This window comes from Mustelus asterias, chromosome 3, assembly GCF_964213995.1.
Source record: "Mustelus asterias chromosome 3, sMusAst1.hap1.1, whole genome shotgun sequence".
Taxonomy (NCBI): Eukaryota; Metazoa; Chordata; class Chondrichthyes; order Carcharhiniformes; family Triakidae; genus Mustelus; species Mustelus asterias.
Genome location: NC_135803.1, coordinates 27,374,409 through 27,398,312, shown reverse-complemented (window position 1 = coordinate 27,398,312; position 23,904 = coordinate 27,374,409). Strand labels below are relative to the sequence as shown.

The following is a 23,904-nucleotide window of genomic DNA, read 5'->3' as shown; positions in this document are numbered from 1 at the left end:
GAAGTGATGTTGAACTGTGTCCAGAAGAGTCATACCCCAGAAGCCATGGTATCATTGCAAATGAAAAGTACTATTTCTCAACTTTTATCTCCCAGTCTCCCATTCCTCCTTCCATTTTTGGAGATGGTCCAGATTCACTCCTCCTATTGGCTATAGGTCGCAAATCAGCTCATGTCACCCCACCTTTGTACCTGCCCCTGCTTTATGGGTCAAAAACTCCGGAAGTTTACATTCCATCACAAACAAATGCACATTTCCTTCCAGCTACGGAGAAACTGTAAATAAAGCCATACTCTCTTGTCAACATATCTTAACCCAAGCCCACCCTAAAGCAATTAAAATCAACTGTTAGGACCACCTCACCACTAGTAGTGGTTAGCACTGCTGCCACACAGCGCCAGGGACCTGGGCTTGATTCCCGGCTTGGGTTGCTGTCTGTGTGGAGTCTGTACATTCTCCCCATGTCTACGTGGGTTTCCTCCGGGTGCTCCGGTTTCCTCCCACAGTCCAAAAGGCATGCTGGTTAGGTGCATTGGTCATGCTAAATTCTCCCTCAGTGTATTCTAACAGGTGTCGAAATGTGGTGACTAGGGGATTTCATTGTAATGTTAATGTAAGCCTACTTGTGACACTAATAAATAAACTTTAAAAACCTCCTTTCATTATATCAGAGAATTAAGATTTCCTCTCTAGTACAGATTAATTAAGTCAATGCACGGTTCATTTAAACATAATGTAATTTTAAGTTCAGGCTGCTTTAGCTATTCTTTCAAACTGATTTGAAAACAAACACTTACTCGTGTTTTGGGCCATTAAGACAGTTTCAGATCCACACTCAAATGAGCGCCATCATAAAATGATTATGTTTCTTCTCAAACAATTGCTTTTCTTGTTTCCCAAATATTTTGCCTGTTAATTGCCCAACGTAAAGTCAAAACTAAACCACTTAATTTTAAACTGTGGTTGCAGAATAAAATCCATAGATATTACAGATTCGAAAAATCAATAGAATTATCAAAATCTTCCAGTATCCTTTGCTTCAATCCTATATTGAACAAAGTGTAGCTTTGCACGTGGTGAGGACAGTAGTCTCACTTCAGTCAGACCTGACATCATTGGACCTGTTCATTTTGGACAATGTTGTCATTGTGTGGAAGAAGAAAGGGTTTTTTCTTGTGTTTGTTCTGTTATAAAATTACGATTCTTGCAAGGCCAAACTGCTAGATATTGTCAAGAAAGCTGATTTATCCCTTATTTTCCTCATCTACATAAAAAAGTTATTTGCCAATAGTGGTCAAAACAGGAGACATACATTAGTGTATTTCCTGGGAGTACTGCTACTATCCTTGGCAACTCAAAACTGCTTTGAAAGATCTGTAAAAGGCCCAATGGAGAGAAAAAGGGTTCAGTAAATTTTATAATGTATGAAATATCACTGATAGAGAGGAGTATAAGGGCCATCTCTTGCACAAAGAGGGACAGGTGTCCTCAAACGCTAAGTTTCATCTACTGAGTCAGCAGCAAGGTGCTGAGTGAATTCAGATGGTTCCCCTGTTTGTAGAAGGAGGATGATTGTCCCACAAACCTCTCAGCATCCAGCTTCGGAACATATTGCTAGATATCTGGGAGTAGATGGCCTGTGCAGGATCCAGATAGATCAGGATGAAAAGAAATGGAAGAAAAGATCTTTGATCAAGAACAATAAAAATCTTTGAAGCTTTATTATTATCAGCATTTGTGTCACGTGAGGAAAAGTTCAGGCTATACGATTCACAAATTAACTCCATGTGTAAGGCCTGTTTCATAGAAGTTAGAAGAATCGCCACACTGTAGAAGGAAGCGAATCAGTCCATCAAGTCCACACCAACTCTCCAACCGAGCATCCCACTGAGACCCTATCCCCGTAACTCCATGTATTTACCCTTCAGATCTACACATCTTGAGACACTAAGGGTCAGTTTAGCATAACCAATCCACCTGAACTGCACAACTTTGGAATGTGGAAGGAAACCGGAGCACCCGGAGGAAACCCACATAGGCGCAGCGAGAACATGCAACCTCCACACAGATTGTCACCCAAGGCCGGAATGGAACCTGGCACTGTGAGGCAGCAGTGCTAACCACAGTGCCGCTGTGCTGTGCCACCGTCCATGACAGTTATTTTGTGATCGCAAAAGCAACTTCAGTTTCTGTATAATGTCAACGGTAACTGATGTAATGTCATAAGAATTTCCTTCATATTATTGCTGATTTCTTACTGATGTGAGAGAATTTCATAACTGGCGCAAATAATTGTACTTGACTATTTGAAAATAATTGTATTTGTTCTAATTATCATGACATACCGTGTCAATGTTGAACTTAATGGGACAGGGTCCCTGACTGACCATTTGAAGTTGGGTGTTGCTTTGTGACTGACAGCTACAGTGCAAAATCAACACAGTTGCACGATTGCATAGATAATTAACTCTGAAGTCTTACAAGAACACAGGAATCATAAGTACAAACAGGAGTAAGCCATTTGATCCTTCGAGACTGTGCCAGCATTTAATAAGATCATGCCTGATCTGATTTTGGCCTTAACTCCACTTTCCTCCACAGAACTGCCTATCTTTGTATCATCAGCAAATTTGACAACAATATAGTTAGTCTGTTCATCTATGCCATTTATATAGTTCTGCGGAGGATACAAAGCGTCTACTAGTGATAGCTTATGACAGTGAACAAAAGATTTGACAGTTGGAGTTTAATATGGGATTGTCCACTTTGGCAGGAAAAGCAGAATATTATTTAAACGGAGATAGACTTCAGAATGCTATGGTGCAGAGGGATCTGGGTGTCTTGTACGTGAATCACAGAAGTTTAGCATGCATGGACATCAAGTATTTAGGAAGGCCAATGGAATGTTGGCCTTTATTGCCAAACGGGAAAGAGTATAAATGTTGGGAAGCCTGTACAGGCATTGGTGAGAATGTACCTGGAAGATTCTGTACAGCGTAGGTATCCTTACTTAAGGAGCATTATATTTATTTTGGAAGCAGTTGAGAAAGGATTCACTAGGCTGATTCCTGTGATGAAGGGGTTGTCTTATGAGGAAAGGTCGAGCAGCTTGGGAACTTGCGTTCGTTTTCTTAGGCACGCAAACATTACAAAAAAAAATTAAACTTACTAGGAACCTAATGAGTGTACACCAGTAAAATGTATTAAATTGTTCAGTATAGATGTTTGAACCCATTTTCAGTGATTTTCAATCAAGTTACGCACAGGCCAGATTTGGAGTTTAGAAGAATGGGAGGTGATCTTATTGAAACCTATAGGATTCTGAGGAGGCTCGACGTGGTAATTGCTGGGAGGAGATTATCTTTTGTGGGGGAATGTAGAACTAGGGGGTACAATTTAAAAGTAAGGCATCTCTCATTTAAGATAGAGATGAGGAGCAATTTCAGAGGGTGTCTAGGTTGTAGCATTCTCTTCCCAAAGACCAGTGAGGCCGATCATTGAATATTTCAAGGAATCATAGATAGATAGATATATTTTTGATTGACAAGTGAATCAACGTTCAAGGGGCAGGATTGTGGATTTGAGGCTATAATCAGATCAACCATTGAATGGCAGATCAGTCTTGATGGGCTGAAGGGCCAACTGTTTCTATTTGTTATGACCTTATATAAGTGAATTACTTCCCAAACCACTTATGCTTGTATTTTCCATAATTTATTTAAGATTCAATTCACCTGGATCAGCCAGTCTCCAGGATAAAATTGCAAGATTCTGCTCATTTTTGTACATGCATATCAAAAAATATTCAAATTTGCTAAGAAGCCAGTAAGTGCGCATCGATACACGTATTAAATTGTTCAGTGTAACTAATTGGAGCCATTTTCTGTGACGTTATGTCAGATTATACACAGGTAAACTTCTATTTAAATTTTGTTTTTGGTGATTAACTTATTTTCAGCTGTAATAAAATATTTCACCAGGTTATTATCTCAGATACATCAAGGAGCAATGGAAATAAATTAAACAATTATCTTCTGTTATGCTGATGGATTGTGTTGGCTCTTGGAAGTTTTACATTTGTGATTATGCACATACTTTTTTTATAGGCAATTTGAGCTATAATCTAACCAGCAGAATTTAGCACGCAATTTCCAAATGTTACCCAAAATGTAAACTCTATTCCAGTGTTCTTCACTGATGTAGATTCAGTCACCCACATCTTCTTGGTTACAGCAGATACCCAACGCACAGGCTTCACAGAGTGACTTCTCATGGGGCTTAGTCTTACGATGTTGCTGGATTCTTGGAACATTGTCTATCTTTTCCCCATAGCAGTTTTTAAGGATTTTTGGAATAAGCCGATCGAACACGTTCTCTATTTTGGTGCGGGGAACTTGTGGTTTTTGTTCTGGGGGGTTCCAGCATTTTCGGCACCCCTGTCGGAAAAGGCGCAGCAAGACTAATCCACGATTCTTCCTTAGTCGGTAATGAAACAAAAGAACAACGTGGGCTGAAGACCATGAGTTTGAACAGCGGCAGTCGAATCTGTTGAAAAGGAGAGGTGGGTGGTTAGTATTACTGATGTATTTATCATTTCATGTTTAGAATTAACTTGGTGCAACACGATCTGGACAATATCCAGGCTTGGGCTGACAATTGGCAAGTAACATTCGCGCCATGCAAATGCCAGGCAATGACCATCACTTGCCTGGATGGGTGCAGCTCCAACAACACTCAAGAAGCTTGACACTATCCAAGACAAAGCAGCCTGCTTGATTGGCACATCTACAAATATTCAATCCCTCCACCACCGATGCTCAATAGCAGCAGTGTGTACTATCTACAACATGCACTGCAGCAATTCGCCAAAGGTCCTTAGACAGCACCTTCCAAATCCACAACCACTTACATCTAGAAGGACAAGGGCAGCAGATAAATGGGAATACCACCACCTGCAAGTTCCCCTCCAAGCCACTCACCATCCTGACTTGGAAAGATATCACCATTCCTTCACAGTCACTGGGTCAAAATCCTGGAATTCCCTCCCGAACGGCATTGTGGGTCAACACACAGAACACGGACTGCAGCGATTCAAGAAGGCAGCTCACCACCACCTTCTCAAGGGCAACTAGGAATGGGTAATAAATGCTGGCCGGCCAGCGACGCCCATGTCCCACGAATGAATAGAAAAAAAGGGTGAGGTTTTACAGCCTCGCTCGTCCTGAAACCGTAAAATCGCAACCGACATCAACGGACCTACCCATTGTCCGCCCCTCACACGCTCCGATTCCCGTGGCGGGTGGGGTGGTAAAATTCCGGCCGTAGTCTCTGACTGCTTTAGGACACTTGTTACAACATGAGTTCGTATCTGTTGGGATGTGAAAGCATGCTGCATCTTTTTTACTAACCAGAACTCCTTCCAAGTTGACCAAGTTTTTCAACATTCAAGATAGCTCATGTGCACAAATTAATAATTAGATTGAGATTCTGGACAGTGATGTTAGCCACAATCAAACAGCACTATCCACACTGTTAAAACACTGAAAAGGCTGCTGCAAAATAATGAGTTCCATCTCGTATTTTTAGTTTTTACTCCATCATTAAAGTTATAAAACCAATGCGTGGAGTGGTCCAGGTGAACCCTTAATCTATCTCCTCATTTGCTCCGAAAACCAATTCAAATTCAAACTGAATCCAATTCATGGCCCCCACAGGAGAGACATATAAGATTCAAGCTGACAAAGAAAGGCAATTGCACCCTATCTTGGGCTTGATCGGACACATGTGCCGGAATTTCACCGCCTCGCTCGCCCGCCCGAGGCTCATAAGATCCCGGCCGAGGCCAAAGGAGAATGCTGTTCTGTGAGCCTCGCCCGCTCCGATTCCAGAGCAGACGGGCTGGTAAAATTCCAGCATTGATCTTAGCCAAAAGGCTAAGACGCGCTCCCCTGCCAGGTGGTCATGGTTTCACCCCTGCCAGATAAAAACAAGATGTGGAGATGCCGGCGTTGGCAAAACACAAAACACAGCAGATCTGAAACGAAAACAGCAAGTACTGGAAACACTCAGCAGGTCCGGCAGCATCTGTGGAGAGAGAACCAGAGTTAACGCCCCGAGTTCAAGATGACTCTTCTTCGATTCTGACTTGAAATGTTAACTGTGTTTCTCTGTTCACCGATGCTGCTGAGCCTACTGAGTTTCTCAAGCACTTTCTGATTTTGTTTCAGGTTTCCACCTCTTATCAATTAGAGCTATATTTCATAATTACTGAAATGATATTTTTAAGGACACCTAAGAAATTGATATTTGATTATGATTGGCAGTGAGGGAACCTTTTGTGTTTCCTGGGATATGTAACTACAATATATTTGCTATGAACATCATGCACTTCTTGGCTGGAATTTAATGTGATTGATAATGTTGCGGCGTTAGAAACGGAAGGAGCTGGCGAAGGTCCACCCATTGTGTCTTTGATGACTATCATGTGCTGGTTGGTTGATTGGTGCTGGGGTGGTTGGGTTACCAACTAATCATCCATGGGATTGCTGAGAGGGAGGCAGCAGGAGGTTAGACAGTGATCACAGTGTCCGGTGTCCTGGTTGAAAGTGTTGGCGGCATGTTTAAAAGTTCACTAGCACCTGATTCCTTTTTGATGTTGTCAGATGAGGAAGGATGCATTCAGCTGAAAGAACCTGAAATTTTATTGAAGAAGGCCCCTCAACAGCCTGAGACCACCCCCTGTTCAAACTCCCACTACTTTCAGCTATCAGTGAGCCATTCAAGGGGACAGTAAAGCCTCTGCAATACACCTGTTGGCATGGCTGAAGCAGGAACCTGGGTTGCCCCATGGTTCAGTAACAATTCATAGAAATGCATGTCCTGTGTGCCCTCCTCCAGGCTGCTTGGGCAAGGCGGGAAGTCCTGTTCCTTAGATACTGTAGGAGGAGACCTCCCTAGTCAACCTAACAAGCCTGGACGGAGGTTGCGGAGGAGGTCAGCGGGTGTGTGTGTGTGTGTGTGTGGGGAGGTTTTGCGGGGGAGGGGGACATCCAGAGAAACTGCATTCACTGCTGCAAGCAGCCTAACAATCTTCTCCACCATTGGCGGCATCTCCTAATTGTGATAATGACCTCGATGGAAGAGCAGGAGATATAGCTTGCCCTCTTCAAGAGGGCATTGGGACTGCGTTGATGTAATGATATGTAATTGATTGGGAGAAGCCATACATATGTCCAGTGAGAGACATAGAAATTCAAGGCCACAGTGAACCTCAGAGCTACTGGAATTGGAAGACCACCAACACAGTCAGAGCTCACCTCCTCCACCATCAGGAGACACAGATTGACCACAGCCTCTTGTGATAGACGCCCAGACATCTGGAGGTAACTCATGTATTGTCTGTACATCCTAGCCACTGGACACTCTCACCTTTATGCTGGTCTCTGTGCCTGGCTCATTCTAAGGCTTTCTGCAGCTTCACAAGGCTGCCTTTGCTGATCTCCATTGCCCATCCGTCCTTCCCTTTCCGGTTCTCATCTTCCTCTGGAATTCATGATGCCACCTGGACACTGTCACTATAATGGAGGAATCCTTCCAATGGGTGTCCCCCTCCCTTGCCCACCCACGCACCCACCAAACTCCCTCTCCAGAAGTTGCCTTGCCAGGAGGATCACCTGCTCCAAGGGGCCTGAAGCCACCACAAATGTTTGACATTCCCCTTGTTTCCTCATTAAAGAAAATGCTTCATTGATCATCTGCTGAGTTCAGTAGGCCCGCACAGCTGCCTCTCCATTGCTAGGCTTTCATAGCTGAAAGGCTTTGACCCCCTGTGTGACCCATTCACGCCTATAAATGATCCCTGTTAATCACATTCCCAGGTACCTTAACTGGCCTTTCATTTCTTGTTGTCAAATGATGAGCAAAGTCCTCATTTGGCTTCCCAAAAGCTTTCCATAAAATGGTGTTCCGGTGCACGACGCCGGGGGGTCCTTCGCCATTTTGCACTGTTTAGCAGCCACCCCTTCTCCATCACTGTCCCTTTCCCAGAGGTCAAATTCTGGCTTTTATTTGAGCATGATCCGTCTGTGACAAACCTACAGCTACACATTTCTGCCATTCCCCGCTCCTTAAACTCAGAACCTCAAGCAATCTGAGGAAAATACTCTGGGGACCATTTTTGACCTGCTACTGATTTCTTTATGCCTAAAAATGGCAGAGTAGCAGGCCCAAAACTGCGCATGATAAAGAATTCTAAGTTCATTTTTCCATAATCTATGATGTCCCTGTTGTATTTTTCAGCCGGAATCTTCCATTTTGGAGACTCAGTTCAGTGGCGGGTATGGAAGTGGGAGTGATTCCAGCTGATAGTCCACCCCTTCTCCCCCCCCCCCCCCACCCCTCCCCTCTCCCCCCCCATGAGGATTGTGCACCATTCAGCTTATTACATATGCATTTGCGAGCATCTCGCTGACTGTCCTGACTGGAGTGGACAGGAAATCGCCGTCCCCACTGTTACTTCATGGGGTTGAAGATTTGGATGCCATACTTAAAGGGTACCTGCACTAAATGTACTATCCCTTCCACCGTTGTCCAACCACTGCACCTCCCTTACCCCACTAACACTCCCTCAGTGATCCTCCACACAACTTGCACTGCTGCCTCCCCGGTCTCAAGCATAGGCTGGCATTTACAGACACTGCTCAAAGAGGACAATGCAGTGGCAACTCACCATTAACCACGGAAGAATTCTGCCTCACCAAGAGCATGCCACCCATATGCGGTCATGAATGTGAACATTTTAATTTCTCACAGGTGGGGAACTTAATTTGCAGGGGAACGTAATCCCAGCAAGGTGGCCTTTTAATGAGTGTGCATGATATGCTGATACATGCAAATAGACCTCCTGACATTATTCATCAGGAAACTCGACCAGCCTTTAAAGTCCCGAGAACATCATAGCTAAGTTCCATCCCGCCATTGGGAAACTGAAACAGTTTAGTTCCTCTGCTCAACAAGATTCCACCCTAAAATCTCCCTTACCTGCCAAATGACGATGTTGTATAAATCTTCCAACCTGCTTCTCTTTGCTCAGGATCAAGATCTGGACAGAGCTTGTAATTGAAATTTAACGTCCACTTGTCCCCGTGTTCCAGGTTTTCCACATGTTTAGAGAATAAGTCAATCCAAGGGTTTTTTCCAGGCACTCGGGCCATTTTTCTATTGCCATATGTAAAAAAAAATGTTATGACCACATGGAATGCTTAAACAAAACACAGGCATTTAAATTAACCAGTCTGGCACTTCCAGTGAAGAGCTGAACTTAAAAGGAGCCAAAGTTAGACAGTGGACATGATGTGGAGATGCTGGTGTTGGACTGGGTGGACAAGATGAGGGATCACACGACACCAGGTTATAGTCCAACACGTTTATTTGAAATCACAAGCTTTTGGAACGCTGCTCCTTCATCAGGTGAAGTGGAGAGAGGTGCGCGGGCACAGAATAAATAGAACATAGAACATAGAACAGTACAGCACAGAACAGGCCCTTCGGCCCACGATGTTGTGCCGAGCTTTATCTGAAACCAAGATCAAGCTATCCCACTCCCCATCATCCTGGTGTGCTCCATGTGCCTATCCAATAACCGCTTAAATGTTCCTAAAGTATCTGACTCCACTATCACTGCAGGCAGTCCATTCCACACCCCAACCACTCTCTGCGTAAAGAACCTACCTCTGATATCCTTCCTATATCTCCCACCACGAAATAGGCGGAGTGACGATAGTCCCACACTCACAGGTAATTAAGAGTGTCAATGGATAAGTCCAGTCAGTGTAGTGCAGTGTAGCCCAGCTGAATCACATGTCTCTACAGGTAATCACGAGTGCTAATAGATAAGTGCAAGCAGTTAAGTATAATCAGTATGTGTAAGGTGTCGACAGGCTGTATAATAAGTGAAGGGATGACCTGAGAACCGATAATTTAAAGCAGAGAGATAGTTACAAATAATCAAAGAGTAAGATGATGCTAAACACTATGCAAACTAATTCAAGCCACAGAGGTGTAGCTGCAGTAACAGAAACCTATGCAGCTCAAGTGCAGCTCCCTGCCTGAAGCATTGAATTGGTAAATATAACTTATCATGAAATAAATCTTATGATTTTTTATATGAAAGACTATGAATTATGTTAGGAAATAGAGATAGTTTAAGTAATTTATATTTGTAGTGTGTGTGTTAGGTATAAGGTATACGTTTAAGTAAGTTTAATTTGTGTTTCGGAATTTGTGTGCTAAGGAAGGGGTAATAACTTCAATTTGGTTCCATTTTAGTTTCACTTTAAACTTTGCCTGCATTGTAATAAGGCTTTACGACGTTTAAAGCAAACACAACTCAAAAAATCTAGGCTGTTACTTAGCAACCAGAGGCCCACACTGAGACAGCAATAGCAGTGACAGTCAGTTTGGAACCAGGTAACCCTGAGGCAAGACACATTTCACAGGCACTGCCAGTACAGGCAGGTCTATACAGAGGGACAGAAAGTCAGTTTCAGAAACTAAAAAACAGAAAGTCCCAGAAACTAAGGAATAGGAACTGGACTCTGCAATGGTGTCTTTGATTTGAACCCACCTTGTGATAGTCATGAGGGTGCCTCTACCCCGTCTCCCTGACTTCAAGCCATTCCCGGAAGCTACTGCACCATACATCCAGATGCCAATGAGTCCCCCACAAAGCCACCCGTATGTTGTCCCTGCCCCTCATGGCGAGAATGTGTCAATGGTAGGTAATCCATGGACACATAGCGCATGGCACCAGGGAGGGTACCAGGTTGCCATGGGAACGCTGGTTGTTGGGAGGGAGTGCGGGGCCCCGGATGGATAACATTACGAACTATTTCTCTCTCTCTGTCACTTTGTTCCCCCTCTCACCCTCCATCAAGTGCAAATATGGATTTCAGCTTGACGGCAATATAGATGGCAGTCATTCTTGCAACTGCAGAGGAGGAGGAGGAGGGAGACATCGGCCCACTGCAAGGCCAGCCCATGCCAGAGGCTGCAGCAGGAGGACAGAGAGCCACCGGTCAGGACCAGGATGTGGCTGCCCATCGGCCCATGAAGGGTGCCAGGGGGTGGGAGAGATGGAGACCCAGGGCATGACGTACAGGACCCGCATGTCCTTCGATGGGCTGATGGATGCTGTGTGCTGCCGCAACTGCACCTCAGCGCTTGTGTCAAGTCATCGTGGACTTAGCACCTCATGGGACAGGAGGACACCCGCTCCCGGTGGCAGTGAGGGTCACGGCAGCCCTCAATGTCTACACCACCGGGTCCTGCCAGGCCTCCAGTGGAGAACTGTGCGGCATCTCCCTGTCCCCTGTGCACAAATGTGTCCATGAGGTGACGGATGCTCTGTTGGCCCGAGCAGGCAATTACATCTATCTTGACTTGGGCCAGGCTCAGCAGGAAGCCCAGGCTGCAGGCTTCGCTGCTGTCGACGGGATGCCCCATGTGCAGGGGGCTGTAGATGGCACGCACATCGCCCTGCAGTCCCCGCATGGTCAGGCACTGCACTTCGTCAACAGGAAAGGCTTCCGCTCCCTGAACGTGCGGATCGTGTGTGACCACAGGATGAATATTATGCAGGTGTGTGCACCAGGGAGTGTGCAGGAGAGTTACATCCTTTGGGGTTCAGACATCCGCGGCCTCTGCAAGGGCTGCCTGGATGGCTCTTGGTGGACAAGAGCTACTCGCTCAAGTCATAGCTGATGACCCCAGTGCGGAGGCCTGAGACCGAGGGGGAGACCCGCTACAGTGAGGCCAATGCTGCCTCCTGGTCCATCATTGAGCGGTGCATTGGGATCCTGAAGATGCGGTTCTGCTGCCTGGACCGCTCTGGTGGAGCTCTCCAGTACAGCTCCCTGAGAATCTCCTGCATCACCATAATCTGCTGTGCGTTTCACAACCTGGCGCAGCAGTGGGGGATCGGGTGGAAGCTGCTCAGGAGAAGGCCGTGGAGGATGTGGAGAATGAGGTTGAGGAGGAGCCGGAGGATAGAGGCTGGCAGTGGTGGTGCGGGTCTAGCAGGGAGATGAGGAAGGCCCTCATCACAGCGAGATTCTCCTAATAGCAGCTATGGGATCCATCAGCTCCAACCACAACCCTGCCCATCACGCAAACCAGCCTCCCACCCATTGACTCTGTCTACACTTCCCGCTGCCTCAGAAAAGGAACCAGTATAATTAAGGACCCCACACACCCCGGACATTCTCTCTTCCACTTTCTTCCTTCGGGAAAAAGATACAGAAGTCTGAGGTTACGTACCAACCGACTCAAGAACAGCTTCTTCCCTGCTGCTGTCAGACTTTTGAATGGACCTACCTTGTACTAAGTTGATCTTTCTCTACACCCTAACTATGACTGTAACCCTACATTCTGCACTCTCTCGATTCTTTCTCTATGAATGGTATGTTTTGTCTGTATAGCATGCAAGAAACAATACTTTTCACTGTATACTAATACATGTGACTAATACATAAGTCAAATCAAACCCACCACTCCCCGGGAGCCTTAACCCTCTCCCCCCACCGTCCACACCCCTGCCATGGGTCCAATTGACATCACATCAGGGTGATGAGCTTCAATTGGCCGTGTTAGCGGGTATTTGGTCCAGGCTGGAGGGTGATGACTCGCTATGTGGCACACTGTGACATTGCCCAGTGCAACACAAGTCTGACTCCTACCTGTTCTCTGAGTGCACACTGGCACCTAGGACCACGCCTGTGGGAGGCGAATCACAGACATATTAGTCACAGTTATGGGGTGCAATAACATTTATTAGTGATACTTAACAGTGCCTATTAATCTAACCATAATTACTGCTCTCCTTCACCCGTGCCCTCTTGGTGACCCTAAAATTTGTTACTTTTATGTGGCCTATACCGATCTGAGGTCCCTATCTGCTTCAAGCAGACGACCATCGTCCCGGTACCAAAGAAAAGCCAGGCAGCGTGCCTTAATTACTATCGCCTAGTGGCTCTGACATCATCATTATGAAGTGCTTCGAAAGGTTAGTCATGGCACAAATCAATTCCGGCCTCCCAGATTGCCTGGATCCACTACAGTTCGCCTATCGTTGCAACAGGTCCACAGCAAACGCCATCTCCCTGGCTCTACGCTCAATCCTGGAACACCTCGATAACAAAGACACCTCTGTCAGACTCCTACAGCTCAGCCTCCAACACCATTATTCCCACGAAACTCATCTCCAAACTCCGTGACCTGGACCTCGGCTCCTCCCTCTGCGACTGGATCCTGAACTTCCTAACTCATAGACCACAATCAGTAAGGATGGGCAACAACACCCCCTCCACGATCATCCTCAACACTGGTGCCCCACAAGGCTGTGTTCTCATCCCCTTACTATACTCCTTATACACCTATTACAGTGTGGCCAAATTCCCCTGCAACTCGATTTTCAAGCTTGCTGATGACACCACCACAGTGGGTCGGATCTCAAACAATGACGAGACAGAGTACAGGAAAGAGATAGAGAATCTGGTGAACTGGTGCAATGTCAGTAAAATAATACAGATAGTCATCGACTTCAGGAAGCATAGAGGAGGACATGCCCCTGTATACATCAACGGGGATGCAGTGGAGATGGTCGAGAGCTTCAAGTTTCTAGTTGTCCAGATCACCAACAACGTGTCCTGGTCCTTCCACACCCGACACTATAGTTAAAGCCCACCAATGCCTCTACTTTCTCAGGAGGCGAAGGAAATTCAGCATGTCTGTTACGACTCTCACCAACTTTTACCATAGAAAGCATTCTTTCTGGTTGTATCACAGCTTGGTATGGCTTTTGCTCTGACCAAGACCGCAAGAAACTACAAAGGGTCATGAACAAACCCAGTCCATCACGCAAACCAGTCTCCCACCCATCCCGCTGCCTCAGAAAAGCAGTCAGCATAATCAAGGACCCCACGCACCCTGGACATTCTCTCTTCCACCTTCTTCCTTTGGTAAAATATGCAAAAGTCTGAGGTCACGTACCAACTGACTCAAGAACAGCTTCTTCCCTGCTGCCATCAGACTTTTGAATGGACATACTTTATATTAATTTGATCTTTCTCTACACCCTAACTATGACTGTAACACAACATTCTGCAGTTTCTCCTTTCCTTCTCTATGAACGGTATGCTTTGTCTGTATAGCGCGCAAGTAATACATGTGACAATAATAAATCAAATCAAATAAAATCAAATCAAGGGCTCTTCCCTCAAAGGAAGTCATGGGATGCAGCTTGGGGACCCTGCACTCCAGTCTTCTCCCACTCCCGGCGATTATGAGGCATTTTATCCTGCGGGAACAGAAGGGGGGATTGAAAGCCTTGGCCGGCAGGGAGAGGGAGGATTGGGCCAGAGGGGCTGGAGGCAGTTGCTAGGGGTTCGGGTGCTGAGAGGCTGTGGGGTGTCAGGGAGTTGACGTGGACGTTCCAGGCACGGCAGACGAGACCGGTGCCGGCTCGGGATGGACACTCATCCTTCTTGCTGAAGTTGGCAGTTCATTTTCTTCCGGCACTGGTCGTCAGTCCTTCCTGCCAGTGCACGGGCACTCACTGCAGCTGCCACGGCCTCCCAGGCTGCATTGGCGGCACGACGCCTGGGTCGCCGCCTGTCTTGGGAGAACAATGTGACCCTCCTGTCCTCCATGGTGTCCAGCAGACAGACCAGCTCTCCCTCGCTAAACCTTGGGCTGCTCCCTTTGGTGCCATCTTTCTGGCGTGACCGAATGTCAGTCTGTCGTTAATATTTAGACAGTAAGGAGTCTAACAACACCCGGTTAAAGTCCAACAGGTTTATTTGGTAGCAAACGCCACTAGCTTTCGGAGCGCTGCTCCTTCGTCAGGTGAGTGGGAGATCTGCTCATAAACAGCAAACAGGGCATATAAAGACACAAACTCAATTTACAGAATAATGGTCACAGGCATTCGGCCTCTGATATTCGGGTAAGCATTCTCCAAGGCGGCCTTCACAACACACGACAGCGCAGAGTTGCTGAGCAGAGACTGATAGCCAGCTTCCGCACACATGAGGACGGCCTCAACCGGGATCTTGGGTTCATGTCACACTATCTGTAACTCCCACAACTTGCCTGGACTTGCAAAGTCTCACTAACTGTCCTGTCTGGAGACAATACACATCTCTTTCACCTGTGCTAATGCTCTCTCCACTCACATTGTCTGTACCTTTAAGACTTGATTAGCTGTAAAGACTCGCATTCCAATCATTATTCATTATTCTGTAAATTGAGTTTGTGTCTTTATATGCCCTGTTTGCTGTTTATGAGCAGATCTCTCACTCACCTGATGAAGGAGAGTGCTCTGAAAGCTAATGGCGTTTGCTACCAAATAAACCTGTTGGACTTTAACCGGGTGTTGTTAGACTCCTTATGTTTTTTACCCCAGTCCAACGCCGGCATCTCCACATCGTTAATATTTAGATGCAGCTTGCCCTGGTTAACAGCGTACAGTTGTGGCCATTTTGGGTGAATCACACGATTGGAGGGTCCATGCTGGTGAGAATCACATGGAGGCTCTTTCATTGAACTCAGTGCCGTAAGATTGGTGTGCCAGGCGCGTCGAAAAAACCGGCGCAAATACCTCCCGTTTTCTCACTGCAACAGCACTTAGAATTTTTTTGGTAAGATCATGCCCTTAGTTCTTTTGGGAAAATTGCAGCCATTATCTTTACGGTTTATTTAGAGCATAATAATGTTTTCCATTAAAATAATCATTTGAAACTGTTAAGTGCTGCTTAATAATGGCCCTTTATCCCCACAATAAAAACACGGCTCTTACTGTTCCTGATGTAATTATTTCAGGCTTTTTCATCTAACTGGAAAAGGTTGGGAGCTACAAATGAAATGCTAAGTGGCTGCATGGGGCTCTGGAGCTGAAGGTTTGAAGACTCCCAAACTAGGGGTTGAGGGAGTTTCCACTCGATGCCTGTGCCACCTCCCTCCAGGCGGAATGAGTTATATTTCTGGCATCGGCACCCAGGAGCCTGTAGATTTGCCTAGCAATCAAATAACATTCCCGAACATAACTATAGTAAACGTTCCTGTCTAGGTTTCAAAGACAGGTATCAAGGTAAGGATCACATATTATCAAAAATGATAGAATTATAATGAAGAATTTCTTTACCTTTCACTTGGACAATATGTTTCCCCAGCACAGAGAAACAACCCGGTCAGAAAGTAAGTCGTGTTTGCTATAGAATCGATTCAAGTGTTTGTCCTGGAGAAGAGTTGCCACTTGCTGATATGGATTCAGGGAGGTGGGGTTTATCAATGTACTGATAAGTTTCATTTTCCTGATGTCATTTCTAAGAAATCACATGACTGTCAACTCATCCTACTTAGTTCACATTTCTGATCCTCTGTCTAGACCAATCCTGAAAGCCGACATGGATTTAATTAACTCTGTCAGCACAAACATCTGTAAAACTGAAAGGGCCCCAAAGCACCCTTTTACACCCGGTCCAATTTTACTTTACCTTCATTGAAATGTGTGTAAAATGGGTTGGTTTAAAGCCCCTTTAATATCAAATTTATCATCTGCGCACTCTCTGGCCCTTGGGTCCTAAAATTGTCTTCATAACTATGGATGTTGCAACAGGGGTTGATGTGGGTGTCTACTAGTGACTGAATGAATGGGAGATGGTTCAACGGTTTGAGTGGTGGGGAGACCATGATCCCCTCAAGCAGAATGCTGGTGGGATTGGAAAGAGCTGTGAACTCTCTGTTGACCTGTTTTTTCATTTTGCCAAACTTGTCGTCACACTGGCCTCAAAATCCCATGCTGCTTTTGGTGTAATTTGGAGAACACTTTGAAAAAAAATTGGATGAAACCTGTTTATGCCATTTTTCTGCCCCAAAATCAAGGCGAATTTCCTTGCACTTTTTGGCCCTTCCTGCAATATCTAATGATGACCATTAAACCATTATCGATAGTCGGAAAAACCCATCTGGTTCACTAATGTCCTTTAGGAAAGGAAATCTGCTGTCCTTACCTGGTCTGGCCTACACGTGACTCCAGAGCCCCAGCAATGTGGTTGATTCTCAACTGCCCTCGGGCAACTAGGGATGGGCAATAAATGGTGGCCAGCCAGTGACACCCATGTCCCACGAATGAATAAAAAAAATTAAAAACTGTCCACTTGGAGCTGAGTCAGCTTATTTACATGAACTATAATGAGGATCAATTTCATTACAGCTTCAAGTTCCCTGCCTTTGTACTTCCAATGCACTCAGGGTAGACTCAAGGGACTAAGTGGCTATTCCTAGAACCATAGAACCATAGAAAATTACAGCTCAGAAACAGGCCTTTTGGCCCTTCTTGTCTGTGCCGAACCATTTTTGCCTAGTCCCACTGGATTAATATTCTCCATTCCTGTTTCTATGTTGCCAAGAATCTTTACGGAGACACACATAGGCCGGAGTTTTCCAGCCCATAATGCCAACAAGATCTTCCGGTCCCGCTGATGTGAACGGAGACTTCAATGGCTTTTCGGCCTCATTGTGGGGAACCTGCAATCAGGGGGGAGGGGGACTGAAAAAGGACCAGCCACAGGGTCTAAACCAAGAGGCATAAACCAGATGGTATAAACTAGAGTTAAATCATGTGCAGAAAGCAAAATAAAATAGGATTAAGAGAGCGAGCTAAAAGAAGCAGGCAGCAAAGGTCAAAGTAAATATTTCAAATGTAATTTATTTAAATCTCCAACACAAATTTTGAATCAATGAGACTCCACACTTGTAAAATTAAATTTTGGGGGCTAAAGAGTTTTTTTGGCAGTAATTATCAGTTAGCACACCATTAACATTTCAGTTAACTCCTTAATTCACCAGTCCTAATTTTTCTGGCCTGTTTAGAGGATAACTCATGGGAAGTAATGCAGCATCACACCACTGCACTGCTTTCAAAGCCAGACTATCAACAACCTCCGAATTCCTGCATTTAAATAATCCTGTGTGGATATCAAAAGTTGCTGTTTGACTAACTCCTGAATAACGCTGAACACTGTCAGCCTCACCATTTTATGTGTCCATTTGCATGGGAAACTTTAAAAATAGATCACCCCTAAAGGCTGTCACCTTTCACCCTCTGCCAAAATCTGGTGGGTCAACTCTCTTGAAGCCAATAGCCTTACCCTCCACAGAGGTAAACCTTTAACACTTGTACAATGAGCCTAGTAAACCTGTTCTCTATTGGTAGGAGTGGAAAATGTGTTAACCAGCAGTTATCATTGATGACATTCGTAACATAACTTTCACCAGGGAAGCCAGCAATTTAGAATAAATTCCACCTATTGTTTCAAAGTTTAGCATTAAGGCCATGAGATATAGGAACAGAGGTAGGCCATTTGGCCCGTTGAGTCTGCTCCACCATTCAATTCATCTGATATGATAATCCTCAACTCCACTTTCCCACCTTATCCCCATAACCCGTGATTCCTTTACTGATTAAAAATCTGTCTATCTCAGCCTTAAACATACTTAAAGATTTAGTCTCTACAGCCCTCTGCGGTAAAGAATTCCATAGATTCACTACCATTTATTTAAGAGGTGGCCAAACAGCCAAGTTAGTTAACACAGACCAATTTCAAGATGTCTTCAAATTCATTCCAGATCACAGAGAGTTCCTCAAATCTTTTAGTTTACTGAGTCACTTTTTCTGACCACTATCAGTGACAAGGTCTGAGGGTGCTGTCGTGAAACTAACAGCTATCACACTCAAGTGCAACCAATATGATTAAACAATCATTTCATTACTTTCTACACATATTTCTATTATCATAGAATCCCTACAGTGCAGAAGGAGGCCATTCAGCCCATCGCGTCTGCACGACTCTTCCACCGAGCACCTTACCCAGGCCCTATCCCACGTATTTACCCCGCTAATCCCCCTAACCAGCACATCTTGGGCACTAAGGAGCAATTTAGCATGGCCAATCCACTTAACCTGCACATCTCTGGACCGTAGGAGGAACCTGGAGCAGACACGGGGAGAACGTGCAGACTCCACACAGACAGTGACCCAAGGCCGGAATTGAACTTGGTTCCCTGGCGCTGTGAGGCAGCAGTGCTAACCATTGTGCCACCCTGCTGTCTATAAGAGGACCTTCAGGCTAAACTCTACAAGCTTGCCACTTGATTCTGTGTTATGGCCACCATCTGTTTCACCCAGGTTTCTATCTTCCTCTGGTGTTATAGTTGGCCGTACTATTAGAAAAAGCAGCTGAAACAGCAGTGGCTTTTATCTCCTGTAGCATCAGATTCCTACACCCCTGTTCCCCCCTCCCCCATGGCCCCCACTTGGCATTTAAGTGTTTACCAACCTTTTCTCTCTCTCTCTCTTTCTTGCTCTTCCTTGCCTGAGTTTACTGGATGATCTTTAATTTCTAATTACCTAAAGCCAGATAGAGCAGTTTTGTTTCATTTGGTTTCAGTTTTGATTTCGTCTTTCGGAAGTAAGCTGAAACAGAGTTGGCATGTTAATAGATTGCTTTAAAGGGTCAATGTGACATCACAACATAAACATTGAAAGAGAAAGGAAAGGACCATTATATTTTTAATAGATTTGCCTTCTCCCCGTATTACTCAATCCTTTCACATTCTTGATATACATCAGATATTTCAGTCGTTTTTACTCTGAATACTCTTTGAACTGTGGGAGGAAACCGGAGCACCCAGAGAAAACCCACACAGACACGGAGAGAATGTGCAAACCCCACACAGACAGTGACCTGAGGCTGGAATTGAACCCAGGTCCCTGGCGCTGTGAGGCAGCAGTACTAACCACTGTGCCGCTTCTAATGTGATGTGGCTTTTTCTGTGTTTTCCATAAGAACTACGAGCAGGAGTAGGCATTTAGCCCCTCGAGCCTGCTCCGTCTTTTAATACAATCATGGTTGATGTCATCTTGGCCTCAACTCCACTTTCCTGCCTGTTCCCCATAACCTTTCAACCCATTACGAATTAAAAATCTCTATCTCCTTAAATTGACCCAATGTTCTGGCATCCAATGAACACTGATGTAGTGAATTTCAAAGATTCACTTGGAGAGAAGTAATTTCTCCTGGTTTCTGTTTTAAATCTGATGCCCCTTATCCTAAAGCTATGAACTCTCATTCTAGATTTCTCCACAAGAGAAAACATCCTCCCCTGACAATTCCCTTTATAATCTTAATGCCCTCAATTAGATTCTTTTAAACTCCTGGGAGCATTGGCCTAAACTGCCCAATTTCTCTTCGTAAGACAAACCTTGCCAGGGTTTGAAGTGCAAGGTCGGCGCTATGGGGATGGAGGATGAGCTGATGTTAACCGGGGGACCGGAGGATGAAGAAGAAGAGGAAGAAGAATTGGTGGATCCCTTAACAAACATCAGGGAGCAATGCGAGCAGCTTGAAACTCTATCCAAGCTAATAAATTACCCTTAATCCTATGTGAACTAACATGGTGCATTAACTTTTTGTGTGACATCCAATCAAATGCCTTCTGGAAGTCCAGATATACTACATCTACAGGATCCCCATGATCCACCTTGCTTGTTACAACTATAAAGAGCTCAAGCAAATTAGTCAAACATAATTTACCATTCATAAAACCATGTTGACTCTGAAGGATTACATTTTGACTTTCTAAATGTCTTGTTATTACTTCCCTAATAATGGATTCTAACAATTTCCCAATGACAGGTGTTAACTAATTGGCCTAGAGTTTCCTACATTTTGCCACCCTCCCTTCTTGAATAAGGGCATTGTATCAGCATTTTTCTAATCCACTGGAACCGTTCCCACATCCAGGGAATTTTGGAATATTATAACCAATAGATCCACTATCTCCAATGCCACTTACATTAAGGTCCTAGGATGTCGGCCATTAGGCCCTGGGGGATATGCCTGCCTTCAATCCCAATAGTTTGCTCAATACTTTTTCCCTAGTGATGATGATAGTTCTAAGTTCCTCTCTTTCTATAACTTCTGCATTTTATGTTACTCTTGGGGTGGTACTCATGTCCTCCACTATGAAAACTGAGACAAAGTATTAAGACCATAAGACCATAAGACATAGGAGCGGAAGTAAGGCCATTCGGCCCATCGAGTCCACTCCACCATTCAATCATGGTTGATTTCAACTCCATTTACCCGCTCTCTCCCCATAGCCCTTAATTCCTCGAGAAATCAAGAATTTATCAATTTCTGTCTTGAAGACGCTCAACGTTTCGGCCTCCACAGCCCTCTGTGGCAATGAATTCCACTATTGATTTAGTGTCTCAGTCATTTCTACATTCTCCATTATTAACTCTCCAGCCTCATCTTCCAACATTAACTTTAACTGCTCTCTTCCTCTTTATATACTGATGGATGCTTTTGCTGTCCATTTTTTAATATTTTGCACTAGTTTTCTTTCATAATTTACCTTTGCTCTTTTTATTTTTTTTTAGTGACCCTTTGTTTATCTTTAAAAGCTTTCTGATCTTCCAGTGTGCCACTGGCCTTTGCTATATGGTAAGCCTTAGTTTTTGTCTTTATGTTATCCTTAACTTCCTTGCTTAGCCATGAAAGTCTTTTCCCCCTCTTCCCACCTTTCCTCCTCTCTGGAATATATTTTAGTTGGAAGGACTTGAATATCTCCTTAAACATCTGCCACTGTTCATCAACTGTTCTACCTTTCAGTCTTCCTGTTCAGTCCACTCGGGCCAAATCTGTCCTCATGCCTACGTGATTTCCTTTGTTTAACTCCAGTGTGGGACTCCAGTTTCTTGTCTTCAAACTGAAGTTGAAATTCTCGCATGCTATGATCACTCTAGAGGATCCTTAATTATGAGATCATTTATTAGCTCTACCTCATTACATAATAACAAACCTAGAATAGCCTGCTCTCTAGTTGTTTCCACAACATATTGCTCCAAAAACCAATCTCTAATACATTCAATGAACCCTCCCTCGAGGCTACCCTTGCTAATTTGATTATTCCAGTCAATATGCATGTTAAAATCACCCAAGACTATTGCCTTACCTTTCTTACAAGCCCTCAGTATTTCTGGGTTTATACTGTTCCACGCTACAGAACTACCATATGGGGACTAGTAGATTACTTACACCAGGGACTTCTTTTCCTCTCTATTTCTTATTTCTACCTATTCTGATCCAATGGGGGTGATTTTCCGACCTCATTGTGCCTGCGCAGGTCGCACCGATCCTGGAAAATAGCGTGTGGGCCTAAATATGGGCTCTGCGCATGGCACCAGATAGTTTGAAATCATCCTGGTCCCTTTCCAATGGCGCACACTGGATCACGCCCAGAAATTGTGTGAGGCCGATCAGCATTTAAATGTGCTTAGCCTATTTGACGCTGGATCCTCTCAACTCCCAGGATCTTCTGACCTTTGGAGATCAGCCGAGTGGAAACCAGATCTGATATCCATGCTGGAGGGGGCTCAAAGGTAATTGAAGCCCCAGGGTGGTTGTGGACATGGCTGGGCAATGCCCACCTGGCACTCTGGCAATGCCCACCTGGCACTCTGACAGTGCCAACCTGACACCCTGGCAGTGCCAGTTGGGCAGTGCGAGGGGCCGTACCAAGGGGGTGGAGCTTGAGTGGGGGTGGAACCTGGGCGGTAGTGGGGCCTGAACAGGGGCTATGATATGGGGACTATGTTGTGGGGCCATGAATGGGGGTTATGTAGGTGGGGGGGAGGTCATGGAGGTGGGGCATGAAGGGGGGTATGTCGAGGATCATGAAGGGGTAGTCATTGGATGGACCCCAGTGGTCAGATGCCAATGATCTGTGGTGGGGAGGGGGCTGGGGGAACATGCTACAAATTGGGGGAAGAGGGGTGGCGGTGTCCCAATGTCTGTAGGCAGAGGGCAGGGGTCTTCCAGTGCACTCTGAGATGGGAGTGCCCTTTCAAAATGGCACCCAATCACTTTGCAGCTGGGCTCACTGGCATGTTTAGACCTCGCCCCTCCCAGAGCCAGCGTGCAACTCACTGCTCTCCCAATAAATGACTTAAGTGTGGGATGATTGTGGTACGGTCCATGCTCGACAGACCGGCGCGGATTGCACTGGTTTTCTCACTGTAAGAGTTTTAACAACACCAGGTTAAAGTCCAACAGGTTTATTTGGTAGCAAATGCCATTAGCTTTCGGAGCGCTGCTCCTTCGTCAGATGGAGTGGAAATCTGCTCTCAAACAGGGCATACAGAGACACAAAATCAAGTTACAGAATACTGATTAGAATGCGAATCTCTACAGCCAACCAGGTCTTAAAGATACAGACAATGTGAGTGGAGGGAGCATTAAGCACAGGTTAAAGAGATGTGTATTGTCTCCAGACAGGACAGCCAGTGAGATTCTGCAAGTCCAGGAGGCAAGCTGTGGGGGTTACTGATAGTGTGACATAAACCCAAGATCCCGGTTTAGGCCGTCCTCATGTGTGCGGAACTTGGCTATCAGTTTCTGCTCAGCGACTCTGTGCTGTCGTGTGTCGTGAAGGCCACCTTGGAGAACGCTTACCCTAAGATCAGAGGCTGAATGCCTGTGACCGCTGAAGTGCTCCCCCACAGTCTTGCCTGGTGATTGTCGAGCGGTGTTCATTCATCCGTTGTCGTAGCGTCTGCATGGTTTCCCCAATGTACCATGCCTCGGGACATCCTTTCCAGCAGCGTATAGGTCGACAATGTTGGCCAAGTTGCAAGAGTAGGTACCGTGTACCTGGTAGATGGTGTTCTCACGTGAGATGATGGCATCCGTGTCGATGATCCGGCATGTCTTGCAGAGGTTGCTGTGGCAGGGTTGTGTGGTGTCGTGGTCACTGTTCTCCTGAAGGCTGGGTAGTTTGCTG

General features: G+C 45.3%; 1 protein-coding gene across 1 annotated transcript; it reads right to left on the bottom strand.

Annotated features, from left to right (window-relative positions):
* Nucleotides 1-1,754: 1,754 nt before the first annotated feature.
* LOC144488432 (receptor-transporting protein 3-like) lies at nucleotides 1,755-16,291 on the bottom strand. The gene is made up of 3 exons (XM_078206508.1): nucleotides 16,199-16,291; nucleotides 9,040-9,216; nucleotides 1,755-4,545 (listed from the first exon to the last, which is right to left on the bottom strand). Exons 2-3 carry the CDS (start codon nucleotides 9,210-9,212, stop codon nucleotides 4,206-4,208), a joined length of 513 nt encoding a protein of 170 aa, XP_078062634.1. The 5' UTR covers nucleotides 9,213-9,216; nucleotides 16,199-16,291; the 3' UTR covers nucleotides 1,755-4,205.
* Between the last annotated feature and the right edge of the window lie 7,613 nt (nucleotides 16,292-23,904).